The 19,570-nt window shown below is 43.1% G+C and overlaps 1 protein-coding gene and 1 long non-coding RNA gene across 2 annotated transcripts; one reads left to right on the top strand and one right to left on the bottom strand.

The window, feature by feature from the left end:
* Nucleotides 1–189: 189 nt before the first annotated feature.
* Nucleotides 190–15,710, bottom strand: nectin4a (nectin cell adhesion molecule 4a). Its single transcript, XM_014206862.3, has 12 exons — nt 15,181–15,710; nt 11,945–12,066; nt 11,759–11,834; nt 11,223–11,390; nt 9,541–9,819; nt 8,139–8,256; nt 4,687–4,838; nt 4,259–4,418; nt 4,045–4,120; nt 3,822–3,884; nt 3,312–3,491; nt 190–3,120 (listed from the first exon to the last, which is right to left on the bottom strand). Exons 1-12 carry the CDS (start codon nt 15,233–15,235, stop codon nt 2,728–2,730), a joined length of 1,842 nt encoding a protein of 613 aa, XP_014062337.1. The 5' UTR covers nt 15,236–15,710; the 3' UTR covers nt 190–2,727.
* Nucleotides 14,798–15,523, top strand: LOC106608751 (uncharacterized). Its single transcript, XR_001329573.3, has 2 exons — nt 14,798–14,987; nt 15,172–15,523. It is a non-coding gene; the product is annotated as an uncharacterized LOC106608751 (long non-coding RNA).
* Nucleotides 15,711–19,570: the final 3,860 nt, after the last annotated feature.

Below are 19,570 nucleotides of genomic sequence, written 5' to 3' on the forward strand. Positions count from 1 at the left end.
GATATACAACCATTAAACTTTTCTATATGACAGAGAACAGTACTGCCCTACCAAGCAAAAAGGCAGTAACTGCTCATAACGTCGATACTGAGAAAAATAGCTTTTATTTGCCTTGGTTTCACAGAAACTTTAAGCAGTTACTGCTAACATGACCCCCGTTTTCTCCAAAACACAGTACAAGAGGCAGGATACTTGTCCACATGATTAAGCATGTATTTAATGTAGCAAAAATGACACATTTTCGACCAAAGGAGCAGTTACTGGCTTTTTGCTTGGTAGGGCAGTGTACCACACAAGTTTTGAAATGATTTTGCTAAATGTCAGATATAAGGCTATATTTATTATTGGTTTGGAGTGACTATCACCCAGTCACTACTCAACCACGACTCAAACCCTCAAGAAGTTTATTTCACAATAATACATTGAGCAGACATACACCCTCCCTGAATTAACACATCTCCGTGTTTAGAAGATATGCAGGGATGGATTTAGTGATGTGAAACAGTTGTTGCAGATAGAAATAGAATGAATAGAGCTGACACGATTCCTTATTCTACCAATCATGTCTGTTCGACATGATACATTTCTGAATCGGAACGTTCTATATCAACATCCTTCTGAACAGGCCACAGTTGTGGCTAATGTAGCACGTGGTTAGGTCCAGGAGTTTTCACATGACCTCGCCAGGAAAAACTCAGTTCTCCAGACCCTTCAGCAAGATCCATGAACTTTCTTCCTCTCTTGCACTATCCACTAGTGCACACCAGGGGGCGGGGTATATACTTCCAACCTCTTACATTCTATGTAGGTATTACATTCACTCAGAAAGATCATAGTGTTACAGTATTATACAACGGAAAAATTGATATAGAAAACAGAATGATATTGCTACTCTCCTAAAGAAGTACATGTGCATTAAAAGAACAAAGTTCCACACATGAATCCCATACATACCGTACAAACCAGGGAACTACAATAAGCCATTTACTGGAATATGGCGTGAAAGAAACCCACTTATAGAGATGTAGGTCGACAGCATGTCTGCGGCTGAAATGGCATCCTATGCCCTACATGGTGCACTTATTTTGACCAGGGGCTCTGGTCAAAAGTAATTAACTATGTAGGGGATAGGATGCCATTTCAGATGCACTCAATTAATTATAATACAGTAGAATCAGACATAATAATACTTCATATTGGCCTACAAAGCAAAGGCTCTTTTAACTGTATGTATACAAACATAGGCATATAACAGTTATATTGTCTAAATGTCTGGTGTAAGAAAATAGAACAATACTTTTACGTCCTCAGTTTTAGTAGACTTTCACATAGGATCTCACTGTTGTGTAAAACATTTCATATCAAAGCTGTTTTAACCTCTTGTCTAAAATGCAGTGGTGTAAACTACATAAGTAAAAATACTTTAAAGTACTACTTAAGTCGTTTTTGGGGTATCTGTAGTTTACTATTTATATTTTTGACTACTTTTACTTCACTACATTCCTTAAGAAAATTATGTACTTTTTACTCCATACAATTTCCCTGACACCCAAAAGTACTCGTCACATTTTGAACACTTAGCAAGACAGGAAAATGGTCCAATTCACACACTTATCAAGGGAACATCCCTGGTTATCCCTACTGCCTCTGATCTGGCAAACTCACAAAAAAAAATATCTGTTTGTAAATTATGTCTGAGTGTTGGAGTGTGCCCCTGTCTATCCATACATTTAAAAAAAACAACAACAAGCAAATCGTGTCAGGTTTGCTAATAAGACATTTGAAATGAGTAATACTTTTACTTTTGATACTTAAGTACATTTTAGCAATTCCATTTATTTTTGACACTTAAGTATATTTAAAACCAAATATTTTTACTCAAATAGTATTTTACTGGGTGAATTTCACTTGAGTAATCTTTACTTTACTCAAGTATGACAATTGGGTACTTTTTCCACCGCTAAAATGCAGTCTCTTTGGCTTTTGGCATCAAAGACTAGCGGGTTCAAAGTGTTGTTGTTTGTGCACACCCAAGTTCATGGCAAGGAGGAGTATATCTAGATAAACCCCTGCCACACTTAAAGTTAGAAAGATGGACTCCATTTTAGGGTGAACAGAACAGTATGTGTTGTATCCCCTCATCCAGAGGAAAGGAGGGTGAAAGTTCACCAACACATATGGATTCTTTCGAACGGGCAAGCGCTATTGGTGCATCTGCTGAATGCCTCTTCGCTGAGTTCAGTTAGGAGTCACTGCATTTGATGATATTCAACTCTTCTTTCTCGGTTACAGTGTCCTGTCATCAAGTCTTAGTAATAAAAAAATACAAAATATGTATTTTTAGGGTACAAAATCATGTAAAAGTCCTCTTGACGCTTCCTGGAGTGATCGTTATTGCTGTGATATTATATACAGTAAAATATTATGACTACTTCGGTCAATGTCCAACTTGACATTCATAAGCTTTTAATTTGTCCAGCTCCTCTCCTGTGAAACGTATGTGTATCTCTACACCAATCAGAAGCGTTATTTGTTCACCAATAAGAACCTTTACCTGTTGATCAAAAAATGTCTGAGAGCTCGGGGCGAAGGCAAGGGATGTTCTAGAAGTGAAAAGGAGGTAAACTGGCTGCCACCGGGGTATGCCACCACACTGGCGAGCACCTATCCCAAAGTCACGACCAATCCTTGTCGTATAGTGCGTCACCTGCCCTTGCACGGACCCGTCTATACAATCTGGGCCTTATGGATGAGGGGGGCGTGTGGGGATGGGATGCCGTTGGGCTGGGGTTTGGGTCTCAGCGTTCCGTTGTTCTGCTGGAAGTGATGGTTGTGTCCACGTTCCGCGTCTGAGATCTGAGAACTGTTGTCCTGGTCCTCTGACCTCCCCTGATCTAACCGACTCAACCTGGAGCTTGTCCCCCGCTCCCCCTCCACACTTTCACCCTCCTCCTCGTCGTCGTCTGTGACAGGAGGGTAGCTGCAGCTGAGAGGGGAGTGCCGTGCATGTAAACCCCCCTCTGTTGGGATGATGACGCTGCCGTTCAGGGACCTCAGTAGCTTGGTGGACTGTTCCATTGGGAAGGGAGACGGTTGGATTGGCAGGTGGAGACGGGTTCCCTGTGAGTCAAACAGAGACAAGGGGTAACCATGTGGTTAGAGAGAGGAAATAAATAACTAGGGCTAATTTGAGTATCACTATTTGCAACTTATACTAAACCTATGCGTTTAAAACGTTCTAATTTTCATAGCAATTTACAAGAAAGTGAGCATGCAATTCTTGATTCCTCATGCCTCTCACACACACTTACCAAAGACATAGTGCTATTCCGTACGTATGACTCCACCCTAAGTCTGTTCTCCTCCTCTCTGTCCATGGCTCTGTTCTCCCTCCCTCTTCGTGAAGAGTTGTTCAGAACAGGTCGACCCAGGTAGTCTAGTCCACCTCCCCCTACCAGAGTAGAGCGACTGTCCCTGATGCGCCCTGGCTCCTGGGTGTGAAGGAAAGAGAGATGGAGAGAGAAAAAGAGAGCGCTTTAAACACCACACATTTTGCACTGAAAAGTCTGATTTAAAATGGCTTCCGAAGCAGGAGTTCCAGAACAGAAGATGGAGAGAAAGCATGAAGTCTTAATAACGTAACGTTTAATTAGTATGAAGTATAATTCATATATGGTATGTGAGATGCACTACTTTTCACATATAAATGTTACTTAAAGAAAATAAGATTTGCTTGCCACTCAGAACTCAGCAGCCATGAATATGGAGGTTAAATCTAAAGGCTCCCCCGCATGCAGAGAAAGAGTGAAATTAAGACTGACCCCTAGAGAGGACAGACTGGTCCGCAGTGTCCCCTCCACTCTGAGAGGGATATTCTCCTCCATCTGAAAGAACAAGGGATGAGAGAGGGAGGTGGAGAGAAAGGGAGGGAAACAGAGAGAGAGGTAATGCTCATGGAATTGCAAGTATTTATTTACAAAAGGACTGCATGCCTAGGCTGTTGAGAAGAGACCACAGGTTGTAAGACATGGTAATATTATATACCTGTCCTCTAGCATCCGTACTGACTGAGTTGACTCTCCTGAAAGAGGCCTGCCTGGAGAGAGTACAGATCTCCTCCCTGAGAATGAGAGAAAGAGAGAGAAAAGCATTTTTAAATATTCTTAATTCAAAAAGCATTTACTGTTTTCAGCCTAACATTTGTCATTTAGATTCTAGAACAATTTTAAGGGAGTAACTGTGAGATTTGAAAACATACTTCTTCACAGTCAATTCTCTCTCCAGTTTCTTGTTTTTGCGTTTGTGGTGACGGGTCACTGAGATTACTATGATGACCATGATGAGTAGCAGTCCTCCAGCCACCCCTCCAACTATGATCATCAGGAGACTGTTGAAAGACACCGACTTCTGATACGCCTCTGTGGGAAAGGGACAACAGGAAGTGATGTCATATTCACAAACATAATCAACATACACATCATATTGAATACAGGAGTGAACATGTAATCCAAATGCTTAATTGGCACCATTAATATAATACAGAGTTGTTTTTTTTAGGAAAGAAACATGGAGGCCTACAGCAACAAACCAAAAAACATACATTGTGGACTACTGTAAAAAAAAAAAAAAGAAAAAAAAAAAGAAAGTGATTTGTTTTATATGACTCAGAGTGACAACACAACCTACCTGCCACAGTGATCTCCACCTCTGCTTTCCCGGTCCCCACAACGTTATAGGCCACACATTGGTAGATACCAGCGTCTGTCAGGCCGAGGGGCCTATTGAACAGCAGGGATCCATTCCCTGCCGTCACGCCCTCTGGTAAGTCTCCACCCTTCCTGCGCATAACAGAAATACTATAGCACTTAACATAGGGTTTAACAGAAGAATACAGTATATCCTACAATAATGGGCTGAATGTCATAACTCTATTAACGCCCAACACCACTCACTGAACCTGAACGCACCCTTTCAACACACCCAACAGTATTGTAAAAAACATCACATTCAAAACAACAACACTAACCCGAACATCACAGCAGCACATCCCAAAATACAAATGACTACTGATCACCAAACAACACTAACCGTAAAGGTCAAATGAGCACCACAATAACATGAAGCAGGCCACAACAAACCAGGACCCGTATTCACAAAGCATCGCAGAGTAGGAGTTCTGATCTAGGATCAGTTTGGCTTTTTCAATCATGAATAAGAGGGGGGGACCTGATCCTAGATCAGCACTCCTACTCCGAGACATTGTGAATACGGGCCCAGAACTCCCATTTCAAATGTCTTATATCTGAACAACGGGCTACTATATACTTTTGAGTCCTGTTTTGGGCCTTTTGAACAGACCCTTTATGAGCCCCAATGTGCAGGAGAAAACAGAAACCGTAACATTTTACATAGACAGAGATCACACTGCCTGATAATGTTCTAAACAAATCCACAGTTTATCCTTCCTCCCCCGTCCCATGCCCACTTTGGCTCGATACTTTCCCACTTCCCCCATTCCTTGTCTTTCGACCCCTCCTATTCAGGGCCCACACTCATTCCTTTCTCTTCCCTCTCTAACCTCGCTCACCTCTCTCCCCCGCCCCCCCTTCCTCCCTCGTGTGAAACTGCGTCCTCTGTTTGCATTCCGCACAAGCTGCAACACGACAATATGACAGCACGGTTATTACTTCTCCTGCTGCTTTGCAATGAGGAATACAAAGAGGCAAACTGGTTTACCCGCTGGTGGGCGTCGTGTGCATTTTAAAGGGGAGTGAAAGTACACTACCGTACATATTTATTTGGACAGTGAAGCTAAAACGTTTAATTTGTCTCTATACTCCAGCATTTTGGATTTGAGATCAAATGTTTCATAGGAGGTGACAGTACAGAATGTCACTTTTTATTTGAGAGTATTTTCATACATATCTGTTTTACCGTTAAGAAATGAAAGCACTTTATGTATCTAGTCCCCCCATTTGAAGGTGCCATATGTATTTGGACAAATTCACTTCTAGTCTATTAAAGTAGCCAAAAGTTGTATTATTTGGTCCTATATTCCTAGCATACAATGAATATATCAAGCTTGTGTCTCCACAAACTTGTTGGATGCATTTTCAGTTTGTTTTGGTTGTGTTTCGGATCATGTTGCACCCAATTAAAATTATTTGACCTTTAATTTACCAGGTTAGTCTCATTGAGATTAAATCAAATCAAAGTTTATTTGTCACGTGCGCTGAATACAACAGGTGTAGACCTTACAGTGAAATGCTTACAGGCTCTAACCAATAGTGTAAAAAAGGTATTAGGTGAACAATAGGTAAGTAAAGAAATAAAACAACAGTAAAAAGACAGGCTATATACAGTAGCGAGACTACATACAGACACCGGTTAATCAGGCTGATTGAGTTAGTATGTACATGTAGATATGGTTAAAGTGAATATGCATATATGACGGACAGAGAGTAGCAGTAGCGTAAAAGAGGGGTTTGCAGGTGGTGGGACACAATGCAGATAGTCCGGTTAGCCAAAGTGCGGGAGCACTGGTTGGTCGGCCCAATTGAGGTACTATGTACATGAACGTATAGTTAAAGTGACTATGCATACATGATAAACAGAGAGTAGCAGCAGCGTAAAAAAAGGGGTTGGGGGGGAGACCTGGCCAAAATAGCAGTACACAAAGTTGCAAACACATTTACAACATAAAACACAAAGCACTACAGTTAAAAAAACATTTTACACATGGTTTGGGAAAGTGTGGTGCAATTAGGGGTGAAAATATTGACAGCCCCCCCCCCCCCCCCCCCCCCACTTCATTGTCCATCATAGTGTTTACCCTAGCTTTAAACTCATGTAAAAGGGACGAGCTCCTGTATTTCCAGGACCTTTTGAAGCGTGTTCCAATCGGAAGGGGCAGAGAACTGTAAAGCATTTCTCGTTAGCTCTGTACGTGCCTTAGTTTTCATTGGTCTGCTGGACAATGTAGTTACACAAATAAATGCTAGCTTCCCCTGTTATTGCTAATGGTGAGAGGTTAGCGTGTTTTGCGGGTATGATCTTTGTGGCTCTTTAACTTTCTTTCTCATCATTAAATCAGGAGCGTGCGGGCATCGTGTGTGTTTTAAGGAGGAGTGTACGTAAGTAAGTAGTGATGGAGTGTAACAAGAGATCTAAGTCTTAAGTATATAAGGGTGAGAGAGGGAATCAGTGTGAGTGTGTGAGCGTGCTGTCTGTGTGTGTGTGTGTGTGTGTGTGTGTGTGTGTGTGTGTGTGTGTGTGTGTGCGCGCGCTGTGTGTGTGTTACTAACACACAAACACGCCTTGCAGGTGTGTTCATGTGACTAACAGCTTAAGACTTGGTGACACATGTCTCACCCCACTAGTTTCATTGAAATGACATGGAAACAACATTGAGTCAACCAGTGTGTGCCCAGCGGGCCATGATCCAGTAAAACACACATACAGTACCAGTCAAAAGTTTGGACGTCGTTTTGATGTCTTGACTATTATACTACAATGTAGAAAAGAATACAAATGAAGAAAAACCCTTGAATGAGTAGGTGTGTCCAAAATGTAGACTGGTACTGTACATCTTCCGCAATAGCAGACATAGGCCTAACTGTCACCTTTTTATTAATGAGACATTTTTATTTAGTCATTTCCAGTAGATGGTTTGTTCCACCTCCACCCTCTACCACACCCCGAGAATGGTTTAATCCACCATGCGGTATGTCTTCCAAAGGTTACCAGAAAAATGTGTCAGATGAGAAACCACAAGAACTTCAGTCAGCTCCGCCTTTATTGGATTGCTTCCGCACAGCAATCATCACCGTGTATGACAATAGATCTGATACCGATGTTCCATTTAAACTGTCCCTGAACCAAAACGCTATTACCATGCCTCTAACCTTTGTTTAACCGTGTAACTCAACCAAATTATTATTGACAATGATAACCTGGCAAGTGGAACTCATAAAAACAACTCCTGACCTCCCCCCGTTTGGCTTAGTAACGCCATTAAAACTGACTAATAGAATTACCAGGAAATCAAACAAAAACAGATTATGCCAGACAGACAGAGCGTGAGTCAGTTGAGTCTGTCAGACAGACAGAGGCCAACAGGCAGGGAGGGCATGTGTTACCTGGTCCAGGTGAAACTCTGTGGTTTGGGGTTTCCTCCACTGACACAGCTGAGGGCAGCACCCTCCAGACCAGCATACCAGTTCTGATTAAACCCTGAGATCTCTGCATTGGGAGGATCTTCAATAGAGAAACAAGATCAGAGAGCAATTGATCATAACACACATGGACAACGCTACTACACGATAATATCCCATGTGTAGGCTTCACCGGGTCATTTGTCTGTGCATATTATTTACTAGCATGGTTAAGCTATTTGCCTTCTAACTGCAGGTACGAATTTCTGTAGCCTAACACAAGCTTGGTTTAATTCATAGTAGATATGGCAGCCAATGAGAGGGGCCCTCAAGAACGTTTATCATTTCATTGAACAAAATTGGTGGGGATTAGCTGCAGATCTAGCTGGCTAGCTAGCAAAAAAAATCTGAACTCTGGCTAAAATGGAATGTAGGGAAAAGGAAGAACAGGATAAAAAAGACTTGGTCATATGTGCCCTTAACCCATTTATTTAGTAAAGTTGAGAAGATTGAGACAACAACGTCCCTGACAACAACGTCCCTGACACTGACAGTGAATCTGGTGACCGTGACAATGACAGGGAGCAGCAGCTGCATGGCAGAGTCAATTGAGGAAGGGAGGAAAGACAGTGTCATAATGAATTGAAGGCCTAATCGCCCAACATCAGTGCCCAACCTCACTAATGCTCTTGTGGCTGAATGGAAGCAAGTCCCCGCAGCAATGTTCCAACATCTAGTGTAAAGCCTTCCCAGAAGAGTGGAGGCTGTTATAGCAGCAAAGGGGGGACCAACTCCATATTAATGCCCATGATTTTGGAATGAGTTGTTTGACGAGCAGGTGTCCACATACTTTTGGTCATGTTGTGTAGCTATTTGTCTTGTAACTGCTGGTACGAATTTCTTTCGCCTTATCCAAGCTTGTGTTCATCATGGTAGATAAAACTTGCTTAAATCATTGGTAAATTATAGTAAAAAGCAATATACTCTGCCTTGGGAAATCAGATAGTGACTGCCCATACTGAGTAAGATTTTACACACAGGAGGGGGGCCCCTGGCTCTGCCTCACAAGCTCTGACCCTGGTAAACACCCTTTTTATGTACTCAAATAACTAGTCCACATCTTCTGGTGGTCTAGGTACACGAAGACCAGGGTTTGATCCCTGTCGCCACCTTTCCCACTTTGTGTCCTCCTAATCTGTCTCCCCGCTGTTTCTAATCGGTCTAAATAAAAAAGCAAAAATCTATTTGGGATGAAGCATAAGAGGTCAGAGGTCAAGCATAAAACATATATGACTTGTGAGCTGGTTTAATAAATAATTGGCAACCAAACTCAATGAGCTGTGCATAAAGTATCTAGAGTCGTAGCTATCGTGGAGTCTGAACTCACAGTGCACCACCAGGTTGTTGGTGATCCTGCGGGGTCCCTTCAGAGCAGGGTGCCTCACCAGACAGTCCAGTCTCATCCCGTTCATACTCCTCAGGGGGTGCAGGGAGAAGTGGGTGGAGACTGACCCGCCCACCGAGCTCCTGTTCTGTGACTGGCCCGTCAGGTCTGTGTCCCAGGTGAGGACGGGCGGGGGGCGGGCCACGGAGCGGCAGGAGGCAGCCAATCGAAAGGACTGGCCCTCGACAAGAATCACAGGGTCCAGGGAGGAGATGGGCGTGGCTGTGGGGGGGGTCAAGGGTCAAATGTCAAGGATCAAGAATGGTCACTTGTCAGACTTGCTTCAGGGACAGGAAGCAACCAAATCACTGGTCTTAGTGTTTGTGGAGGTGATTTTAGGACTAATCTTAGAACTGGTCTTAGTTGTTAGTTGGAGGTTAAGCTGTTCCTAGATCAGTGACATGATCCTTCAGGAGGTGGAAGTCACTAAGTACTGCAATAGGATCAGCTTTGGCATGACCCAAGCTGAGATCTAATATTCTCCATTAGGTAGGTGTTTAAAAAAAACCTAGATCAGCTCTTTGGAGGAAACTTGATCCTAAAAAACTCAAGAGAGCTGGATACACTGACTGTCACAAGAACAGTTCTTAATCGTTTACTGATCTTGTGGCTTACATGCTGACCAGACCGGACACGTCGTGTGCGCGAGCGTTGCAAAATACATTTAGAAATCCATGTTATTCAATTATTGCACCCACACTGCTCGTGCGTGTCAACGAGCGTCTGCGTTGCCAAGGGCTAAAATAGAAGTCATTCCTATTTCTGACGCAGATCGGGCTGCAAGTCCTGCCCCTCCCATCTCCTCATTGGTTTATAGAAGCAGGTACCCACGTGTCATCTCCTCATTGGTTATACCCACGTGGGTGATTGAAAGACGAACTGTTTTGCCGGTTGTCGTGGTAATACTATGAAAGTTTAGATGCCAATCACCATATAAGTTCAAAGATGGAAAAGCCTGGAAGGAGGAGAGATGACTAGAAACGATTCGGTTGACCGTTTTATGTGTGGATTAATTGTCGGAGTAGAGGACCTTGTACTTTTCAGGTAAAATAACAACTCAATGTTTATATCCCAGGACAAATTAGCTAGCAACAGCAAGCTAGCTAAATAGGTCAAATTAGCTAGCAAGTGCAAGCTAACTAGCTAAATTGCCATAAATGTTTAATGCTTTTCGACCTGTCCCCAAATTAATGTCATTGGTTCAGAGTTTGTTTTGATATTTTAACCTGCGTGTCGTGATCGCGTTTGGTGTAGGGGGACAAAATAAATTTATGCACGATAGCGCACGATGGCGCACGCGCACAGCCGGTTTGGGTTCCGTGTCATATGAATATTATTACCATAACTGAAGCTAATGTTTTAGCAATTAATACTACAACTGACACCTGTTCCCATCATTATCATTAACATCATCCTCATCAACACCATCATCATCCTCATCCTAATTATCATCAACATCCTCATCAACATCATCCTCATCCTAATTATCATCATCCTCATCATCATCAACATCCCACCAATCAGCCATTACTCTTTCCATTAAAATATATAGGCCATAGAAGGACATTATACTCTGTAAATCAAAGTGACACAATGAGTAAGGGGAAGTAGGGGGAGGAACTTACTCCACACGGTGAGTGACAGCTGTCGTTCAAAGTTCCCCGAGGGGAAGGTGCTGATGTGACAGCTGTACCTGCCCTCGTCTGACTCCACAGTGTTCATGATGATCAGAGACGAGTCCACCGTGGGTTCATTGCTGCCGAACCGCACACGCCCCGAGTACTGACCAAACTCTGAGAGAGAGGGGGAGGAGGAGAGAGATATAGAGAGCAAGTGAGATATTAGGGAGGCAAAAAGAGAGAGATGGAGAAGTAGCTAGGTTAAAAGTGCATGTGTAGTTTTGTCATCTACTTTAAATACAACTTCTGAGGCTTTGAGTGTTAGCAAAGAGGGTGAACTACCAATGTATTGTAGTGTCCTCGCTATGTGAGCCAGGTTACCATTCCCACCAAGTGGTTTAACCCTATTGGCCCAATGCATACGGTGTTTGCCTTTCACACCATTGACCCGGATTCGCTTCCTGCAGCGGCGTTCGCTATCAATATTATAAAAGAGAAAGATGGTTGCGACTACTGTAACACCTACTGTATATGTGACCTACCTGTTTGTCCGGCAGTGTGGTGTACTGTGATGATCTGGTCCTTGGTACCATCTGCTCTCTCCTTGGTCCAGGTGACCTGTGACAAGGAGAGGCGAGACAACATCATGTTAGGGACAACTTTTCTAAGATAATGCTCTGTACAACATATCCGGTTTTATGGGTACTGTCGTAAATTATGCTTCAGACCTGAACCACCACCTGGCCCACTTCCACCTTGAACCGGCAGGGCAGCCGGGTCTCAACCTCGGTCAAGGACTGCACCGAGAACGCGGGAGATTGTTCCTCAAAGTCCCCCTGCACCACAGCAACTGGGGAAGAAAGAAGAAGGGTGGGGAGGAGAAAGAAGAAGGGTGGGGAGGAGAAAGGGAGAAAGAAGGGGGAGAGAGAGAGACTTAATTGATGACTTTATTGTCCCCTTGGGGAAAATGTGTGTTATCGTAAACATCATTATAGAAAACACAACATAAAGACAATTACAATATAGCGAGATACAATACAATGTCACAGTGTAGAGTATAGAGAGATAGAGAAAGAGCAGAGAGATAGAGGTTAAGAGAAAGAGAGAGGGTGTGAGAGAGAGAGGGGGGAGAAAGAGCAGCGAGATTGAGAGCGGGGGGGTGGAGAAAGAGCAGAGATAGAGATTGAGAGGGGGGGTGGAGAAAGAGCAGAGAGAGAGAGAGAGAGAGAGAGAATGAGAGGTTGAATGACATTAGGGAGACTGTGCACTGAACCATGACTGAGGATTAGTACCCTGACCCTCTTCTCAGTGTCCTTCCGTAAACGTTAGGGGATGAACGACAGAAAGTATGAGAAAAGGTGTAGAGAACAGAGAGATGTGGAAAGTCTGTTTGCAAAGAAGATAGAGAGGCCAAGAGATGGGGGGGAAGGAATTTAAGAGAGCACCACAAAGAAAAGGAGGCAGTCAGAGGGAGGACGGAGAGAAACAGGTGAATGAAAGCAAGTGATTAGATGAGAAGACATGTTGCTTGACTTGTTGCACTAGTTAACTCTCCATACCAATTCATAGTGAACCCTTTAGTGTCCAGAGAAACACACACCTCACACACACGTATGCGTGTACACACACACACACAAACACATGCATATACACGTCCTCGCACTGTCAACTGCGTTTATTTTCAGCAAACTTAACGTGTAAATATTTGTATGAACCTAACAAGATTCAACAACTGAGACATAAACTGAACAAGTTCCACAGACGTGACTAACAGAAATTGAATGTGTCCCTGAACAAAGGGGGGTCAAATTCAAAAGTAACAGTCAGTATCTGGTGTGGCCACCAGCTGCAATAAGTACTGCAGTGCATCTCCTCATGGACTGCACAAGATTTGCCAGTTCTTGCTGTGAGATGTTACTCCACTCTTCGACCAAGGCACCTGCAAGTTCCCGGACATTTCTGGGGGGAATGGCCCTAGCCCTCACCCTCTGATCCAACAGGTCCCAGACATGCTCAATGGGATTGAGATCTGGGCTCTTTGCTGGCCATGGCAGAACACTGACATTCCTGTCTTGCAGGAAATCACACACAGAACGAGCAGTATGGCTGGTGGCATTGTCATGCTGGAGGGTCATGTCAGGATGAGCCTGCAGGAAGGGTACCACATGAGGGAGGAGGATGTCTTCCCTGTAACGCACAGCGTTGAGATTGTCTGCAATGACAACAAGCTCAGTCCGATGATGCTGTGACACACCCTCCACCTCCAAATTGATCCTGCTCCAGAGTACAGGCCTCGGTGTAACACTCATTCCTTCGACAATAAACGTGAATCCGACCATCACCCCTGGTGAGACAAAACCGCGACTCGTCAGTGAAGAGCACGTTTTGCCAGTCCTGTCTGGTCCAGCGACGGTGGGTTTGTGCCCGGCGACATTGTTGCCGGAGATGTCTGGTGAGGACCTGCCTTACAACAGCTCTATAAGCCCTCTGTCCAGCCTCTCTCAGCCTATTGCGGACAGTCTGAGCACTGATGGAGGGATTGTGTGTTCTTGGTGTAACTCGGGCAGTTGTTGTTGCCATCCTGTACCTGTCCCACAGGTGTGATGTTCGGATGTACCGATCCTGTGCAGGTGTTGTTACATGTGGTCTGCCACTGCGAGGACGATCAGCTGTCCATCCTGTCTCCCTGTAGCAATGTCTTAGGCGTCGCACAGTATGAGCATTGCAATTTATTGCCCTGGCCACATCTGCAGTCCTCATGCCTCCTTGCAGCATGCCTAAGGCACATTCACGCAGATGAGCAGGGACCCTGGGCATCTTTCTTTTAGTGTTTTTCAGAGTCAGTAGAAAGGCCTCTTTAGTGTCCTAAGTTTTCATAACTGTGACCTTAATTGCCTACCGTCTGTAAGCTGTTAGTGTCTTAACGACTGTTCCATAGGTGCATGTTCATTAATTGTTTATGGTTCATTGAACAAGCATGGGAAACCGTGTTTAAACCTTTTACAATGAAGATCTGTGAAGTTAGTTGGATTTTTACGAATTATCTTTGAAAGACAGGGTCCTGAAAAATGGACGTTTCTTTTTTTGCTGAGTTCCACACACACACACGTATGTGCGTACGCATGCACGCACAACCTGTGTGTTTTCAGGTAGAACTGTAAACTCATTAACCTATTTGATGTAGACATAACCAGTAATGCTACATCATCTATAATGTCACACTGTTCTGCCAAGTCACAACATTGTTGATCCTCAAGGAATGAAGTCCTGATTGCCATCTGACTGCCTCTCATCCCCTCTGTGCATGAATAAACACACATTGTCACATTTAACACACACACACACACACACAGTCAGCCTCTCTCTATGTCTCAGCCTCTGCCTCACACAAACAATGTCACTGTATTCTTAATGCATAACAGTCATTATACGTCAACATCTATAAATACAGTAGAGAACGATAGACGCCGGCTGCAATCCTTCTCTGATCCCCATACAGACATACTTGTGTGTGTGTGTGGGTGTGTGTGTGTGTGTGGGGGGGGGGGGGGGGGGTAGAAAAGGAGAGATAGATAGAGAGAGAGAGAGAGAAAAGGAGTCGGACTGAATAGTAAACATGAGGGAGGGAAATTGATTAACCACAACCGGTTTTTCCAGAAATATCAGACAACTCCTCAAGTGTTGTTCATCTAATCCAGAAAAGACGAACCCAAGAAGCTGGACAAGAGCCAAAGTTGGCAGTAGCCTACTAATTATATAAAAAACGACTTGGTAGGTAAATTACTATAATAAATAGGACAACAGGTAAACCAAAATAAAAACGCAGAGCTTTAGTTAACTTTCAATATATTTGTCATTATTATGTGAAACTTTCTTAGCAAATGATATTGCCTTACTGAGTCATATTGCAGTGTTATAACTATTGCTCATGGTCTAAACATTAAATCATGAATAGATCACTTACTGAAACTCCCAAGGATCCACAGCAGCGGTGTCAGTCCGCCCAGGAGCGATGCCATTCTCCCCGGTTCGGTGGAGTGGTCCGCCCGACTGCTCCTTGGTAGTCCTGAATACGGCTAAAGGTGTGTGGTCTATTACAATGCTGGAATCAGTCAGGACATTGGTCCAAGAAGTCCCGCTCAACCTCAGACAGTCAACTTTTTTTCATCCAATTCCAAATCGAAGACAAGAAGTGTAAAGAAGTGTAAAAGCAGTATAGATCTTAGGTATAGCCAAAATGTATGATTCAATAATGTGTTGTATGCTGTTGTTGGCCCATCTTACTCCAATAAATCCTTTGGAAAGTTGCTCTCCCTTCGTGCGAAATTTGTTGCCTATTCCTTTTTGCGTTTTGGCAAAATAATAATTGACGGCTAATGAAATAAACAGTGTATGTTCTGTTTCTTTCACACCATATTCTGACTTCACAAAAGTAGGAGTGGTTCAGCCTACCTGTTTTCTTGGATACACCTGTTGCAAGCGCGCTCTCTCTCTGCACACACACACACACACACACACACACACACACACACACACCTGGGAAGTCACCTTTCCAGTTTAGTTAAAGCAACAAACTGTTATTTTCATACCTGTACATGAAGAAAAAAAAACTTCCAAGATAGGTGTATCCTATCTACAATATACCATGATCTAGGTGAATCCTATGTACAATATACCATGATCTAGGTGTATCCTATGTACAATATACCATGAATACACAATATACCATGATCTAGGTGAATCCTATGTACAATATACCATGATCTAGGTGTATCCTATGTACAATGTACCATGATCTAGGTGAATCCTATGTACAATATACCATGATCTAGGTGAATCCTATGTACAATATACCATGATCTAGGTGTATCCTATCTACAATGTACCATGATCTAGGTGAATCCTATCTACAATATACCATGATCTAGGTGTATCCTATGTACAATATACCATGATCTAGGTGTATCCTATCTACAATATACCATGATCTAGGTGTATCCTATCAACAATATACCATGATCTAGGTGTATCCTATCAATAATATACCATGATCTAGGTGTATCCTATCTACAATATACCATGATCTAGGTGTATCCTATCTACAATATACCATGATCTAGGTGTATCCTATCTACAATATACCATGATCTACATCTATCCCTTTAGGCACCAGAGAAAATAAATATTTTCATTGCTTGACATCTACATAAGTGGGGTAATTTCTGGAGCGGTGGATGAAAAAGACTTGAAAGGTAAGGGAAATGTCTCCCATTTTAGCTCTGTCAGAATGACATCTCTACTGAAGGGGTTCAAGAAGGATGTCAACCTCTAAAACAGTTAGGAGCCCTCAGGCATTTTCAGTTGGGTAAACAGACTAACCTTTATATACTCCCTCTTCACTGTTTCCACCTTTCAATTGACAGTGGCCATGTAGCTGTTACAGCATCATCGCCATCCTGTGGTATACACTCAGCATTACATGTCTACTACATCAGACATTGAGTTAGGCTTAGCCCAGCGTTTCCCAAACCGGGTCCCAAGGGGTGCACTTTTTGTTTTTTGCCCTAGCACTACACAGCTGATTCAAATAATGAACTCATCATCAAGCTTTGATTATTTGATCTAGCTATGTAGTGCTTGGGCAAAAACCAAAAAGTGCACCCTTTGGGGTCCCCAGTACCGAGTTTGGGAAATGCTGGCTTAGCCCTTAGCCTCTGCCGAATCCTCACGCCAACAAACGGATGTTCCCGGTTTTCAGGGGAAACGGAAAGAGAGCCTGTGACACGACTTCCACGCTCCATCTGAACTCCTCCACATTTACTGGATTGGTTGAACAGTGCAGTAGAGAACCTCCCCCAGCAGTTTTTTTCCCCTTCTCCTCAAGACCAGTATGTAGGGTATCTAGTTTCAGACGTTTATTTTACGCCTGCTGCCTTAGGTTACATTAGGGACCCATTGGTTCTCTGTAAATGCGCAAGGACAGACCCTGGTTTTGATGTCTGTGGGACAGATGGACACACACACACACACACACACACACACACACAGGGCGGCTCCGCCCACTATGTTGGGTTTCACCAACAATTAAACATTTGTGAAAAAATGGCACATTACCCGAATACAACATATGTAGACTTTACCGTGAAATGCTTACTTACGAGCCCTTTCCCAACAATGCAGAGGCAAAAAGTATGAAACATTTGCAAAAAATAAAAAAGGAAATAGTAACAATAAAATTACAATAACGAGACTATATACACAAGGAGTACCGGTACCGACGCAATGTGCAGGAGTACAAGGTAGTTGAGATAATACGTACATGTAGGTAGGGGTTAACGTAACTAGACAATCAGGACAGATAAACAGCGTAGCAGCATATGTGAAGATTGTGAAAATGTGTCTATGTGTGAGTGTGTGTGTTGTGTGCATAGAGCCGCCGCAAGAGGGTCAGCGCATAAAAAAGGGGGTCAATGCAAATAGTCCGGGTAGCCATTTGATTAACTGTTCAACAGCCTTATGGCTTGGGGGTTGAAGCTGTTCAGGAGCCTTTTGGTCCCAGACTTGGCGCTCCGGTACTGCTTGCCGTGCAGTGATGTAAAGTACTTAAGTAAAAATTATTTAAAGCACAACTCAAGTCGTTTTTTGGAGTATCTGTACTTTACTATTTTTGCCAACTTTTACTTCACTACATTCCTAAAGAAAATAATGTACTTTTTACTCCATACATTTTCCCTGACACCCAAAAGTACTCGTTACCTGTTGACAGGAAAATGATCCAAATTACACACTTATCAAGAGAACATCCCTGGTCTTCCTTACTGCCCCTGGTCTGGCAGACTCACTAAACACAAATGCTTTGTTCGTACATTATGTCTAAGTGTTGGAGTGTGCCCCTGGCTATCGTCAATAAAAAATGTATGGTGCTTTTGATACTTAAGTTCATTTTAGCAATTCCATTTACTTTTGATACTTAAGTATATTTAAAACAAGAAGTCCTGGGTGGCAGGGAGCTGGGCCATATGCACTACCCTCTGTAGCACCTTATGGTCAGATGCCAAACAGTTTCCATACCAAGCAGTGACGCAGGCAGTCAAGGTGCTCTCAATAAAGGTGAGCAGCGAGAACCCTGCTAACTGAGCTGTAGAAAACGTGGAGCTCTGCAAATGTTCCAACGAAGCTAAGCATTGGAGCGAAGCGTTGTCAAGAGGCACTGGCTCTGGTCAAAACCCACTAGCAGAAGGCGGCCGCCTACAACAGCATTTCCCGAGCTAAACTGACCAAGACGTAACTCCAACAACACATAAAGCCTTGCATAATTCTGCCCCAAAATAATTAAAACGTCTCTTACCCAGTGGCATGTGGGCTATTTAGGTGAGCGCTGATGCCGCCCGTGATGAGCAGTGCCCAGGGGCGGAAATCCCGGGGGGGACGGGGGGATCTGGGAAAAATATGATTTGTCCCCCCCAATATATCACTGAAACATAACTATGTAATTTAAATAATATTAATAATACGCAATGAAAGCAATTGTGCTGATTAGAGACACTTAATAGCGCGTTTTTAAGTTTCAAAAGATTGCGACCCCCCCACCCTTTGCCTCACAATAGTTTGATCCACTGCCAGTTCCTTAGCTTGCTAGGTAATGTAGAGGTCGTATCTACTGTCTGAAAGGCACTCAATGCACGTAACTGACGTGAGGTTAATCCAGTCAATCGCGCACACACACTAGCTGAATATGCAGAGCTAGCGCACAAATATTAACTATTAAGCTAGCTAGTACCTATTCCATTTATGTGGCGTCGTCAAAGATGGAATCTTTGCTATCGTCAATTTATTCCAAGATCAGCATGCATGTAAGTTAGTGCTTCAAAGTCCCTGTGATAAGGTTAGCGATAAACTGAACAGAACTACACTCTCTTCTACCATTGTTTTAAATATATTTAATGGTCTCGTTGCAAAAGCTAAATTGTCGCAAGGGAACTTTTATTTATATATTTTATTTCACCTTTATTTAACCCGGGTAGCAAAGATTATAGCAAACACCACTGAATTGGTGCTCGCTAGCTTTGCAAATTCAGCTATTGTTAGAAGCCAGCCAATATGAAACAAACGATTAAAATTACAAAAGGTTGCAGTATATGTTGTGTAAATGGTGAACTCATACAGCTGTCAACTCTTGTCACTGCAATCCGTTTCACATTTGCTAGCTACCTTTTAGATCGAAGCCCATATAGAATGATAGAAGATAAGATGATAGAAGCCCATCTCCTACTGTAAATAACCTACATACTGTGTGTGTGTAGCCAACCAGGTAGAAAAATGGCAGAAAAAAGACGGACATCAGAGTATTTTTC

Source organism: Salmo salar, chromosome 07 (genome assembly GCF_965601325.2).
Source record: "Salmo salar chromosome 07, fSalSal1, whole genome shotgun sequence".
Lineage (NCBI taxonomy): Eukaryota > Metazoa > Chordata > Actinopteri > Salmoniformes > Salmonidae > Salmo > Salmo salar.

Excerpts from the sequence above, each read along its gene's own strand:
- nectin4a (XM_014206862.3), bottom strand. The coding sequence starts at position 15,235 with ATGGCATCGCTCCTGGGCGGACTGACACCGCTGCTGTGGATCCTTGGG. Across the intron at positions 4,839-8,138 it reads CAGAGTTTCACCTGGACCAG|GAAGGGTGGAGACTTACCAG; the intron begins GTAACACATGCC and ends TGTTATGCGCAG. Across the intron at positions 3,121-3,311 it reads GGAATAGCACTATGTCTTTG|GGAACCCGTCTCCACCTGCC; the intron begins GTAAGTGTGTGT and ends TTTGACTCACAG.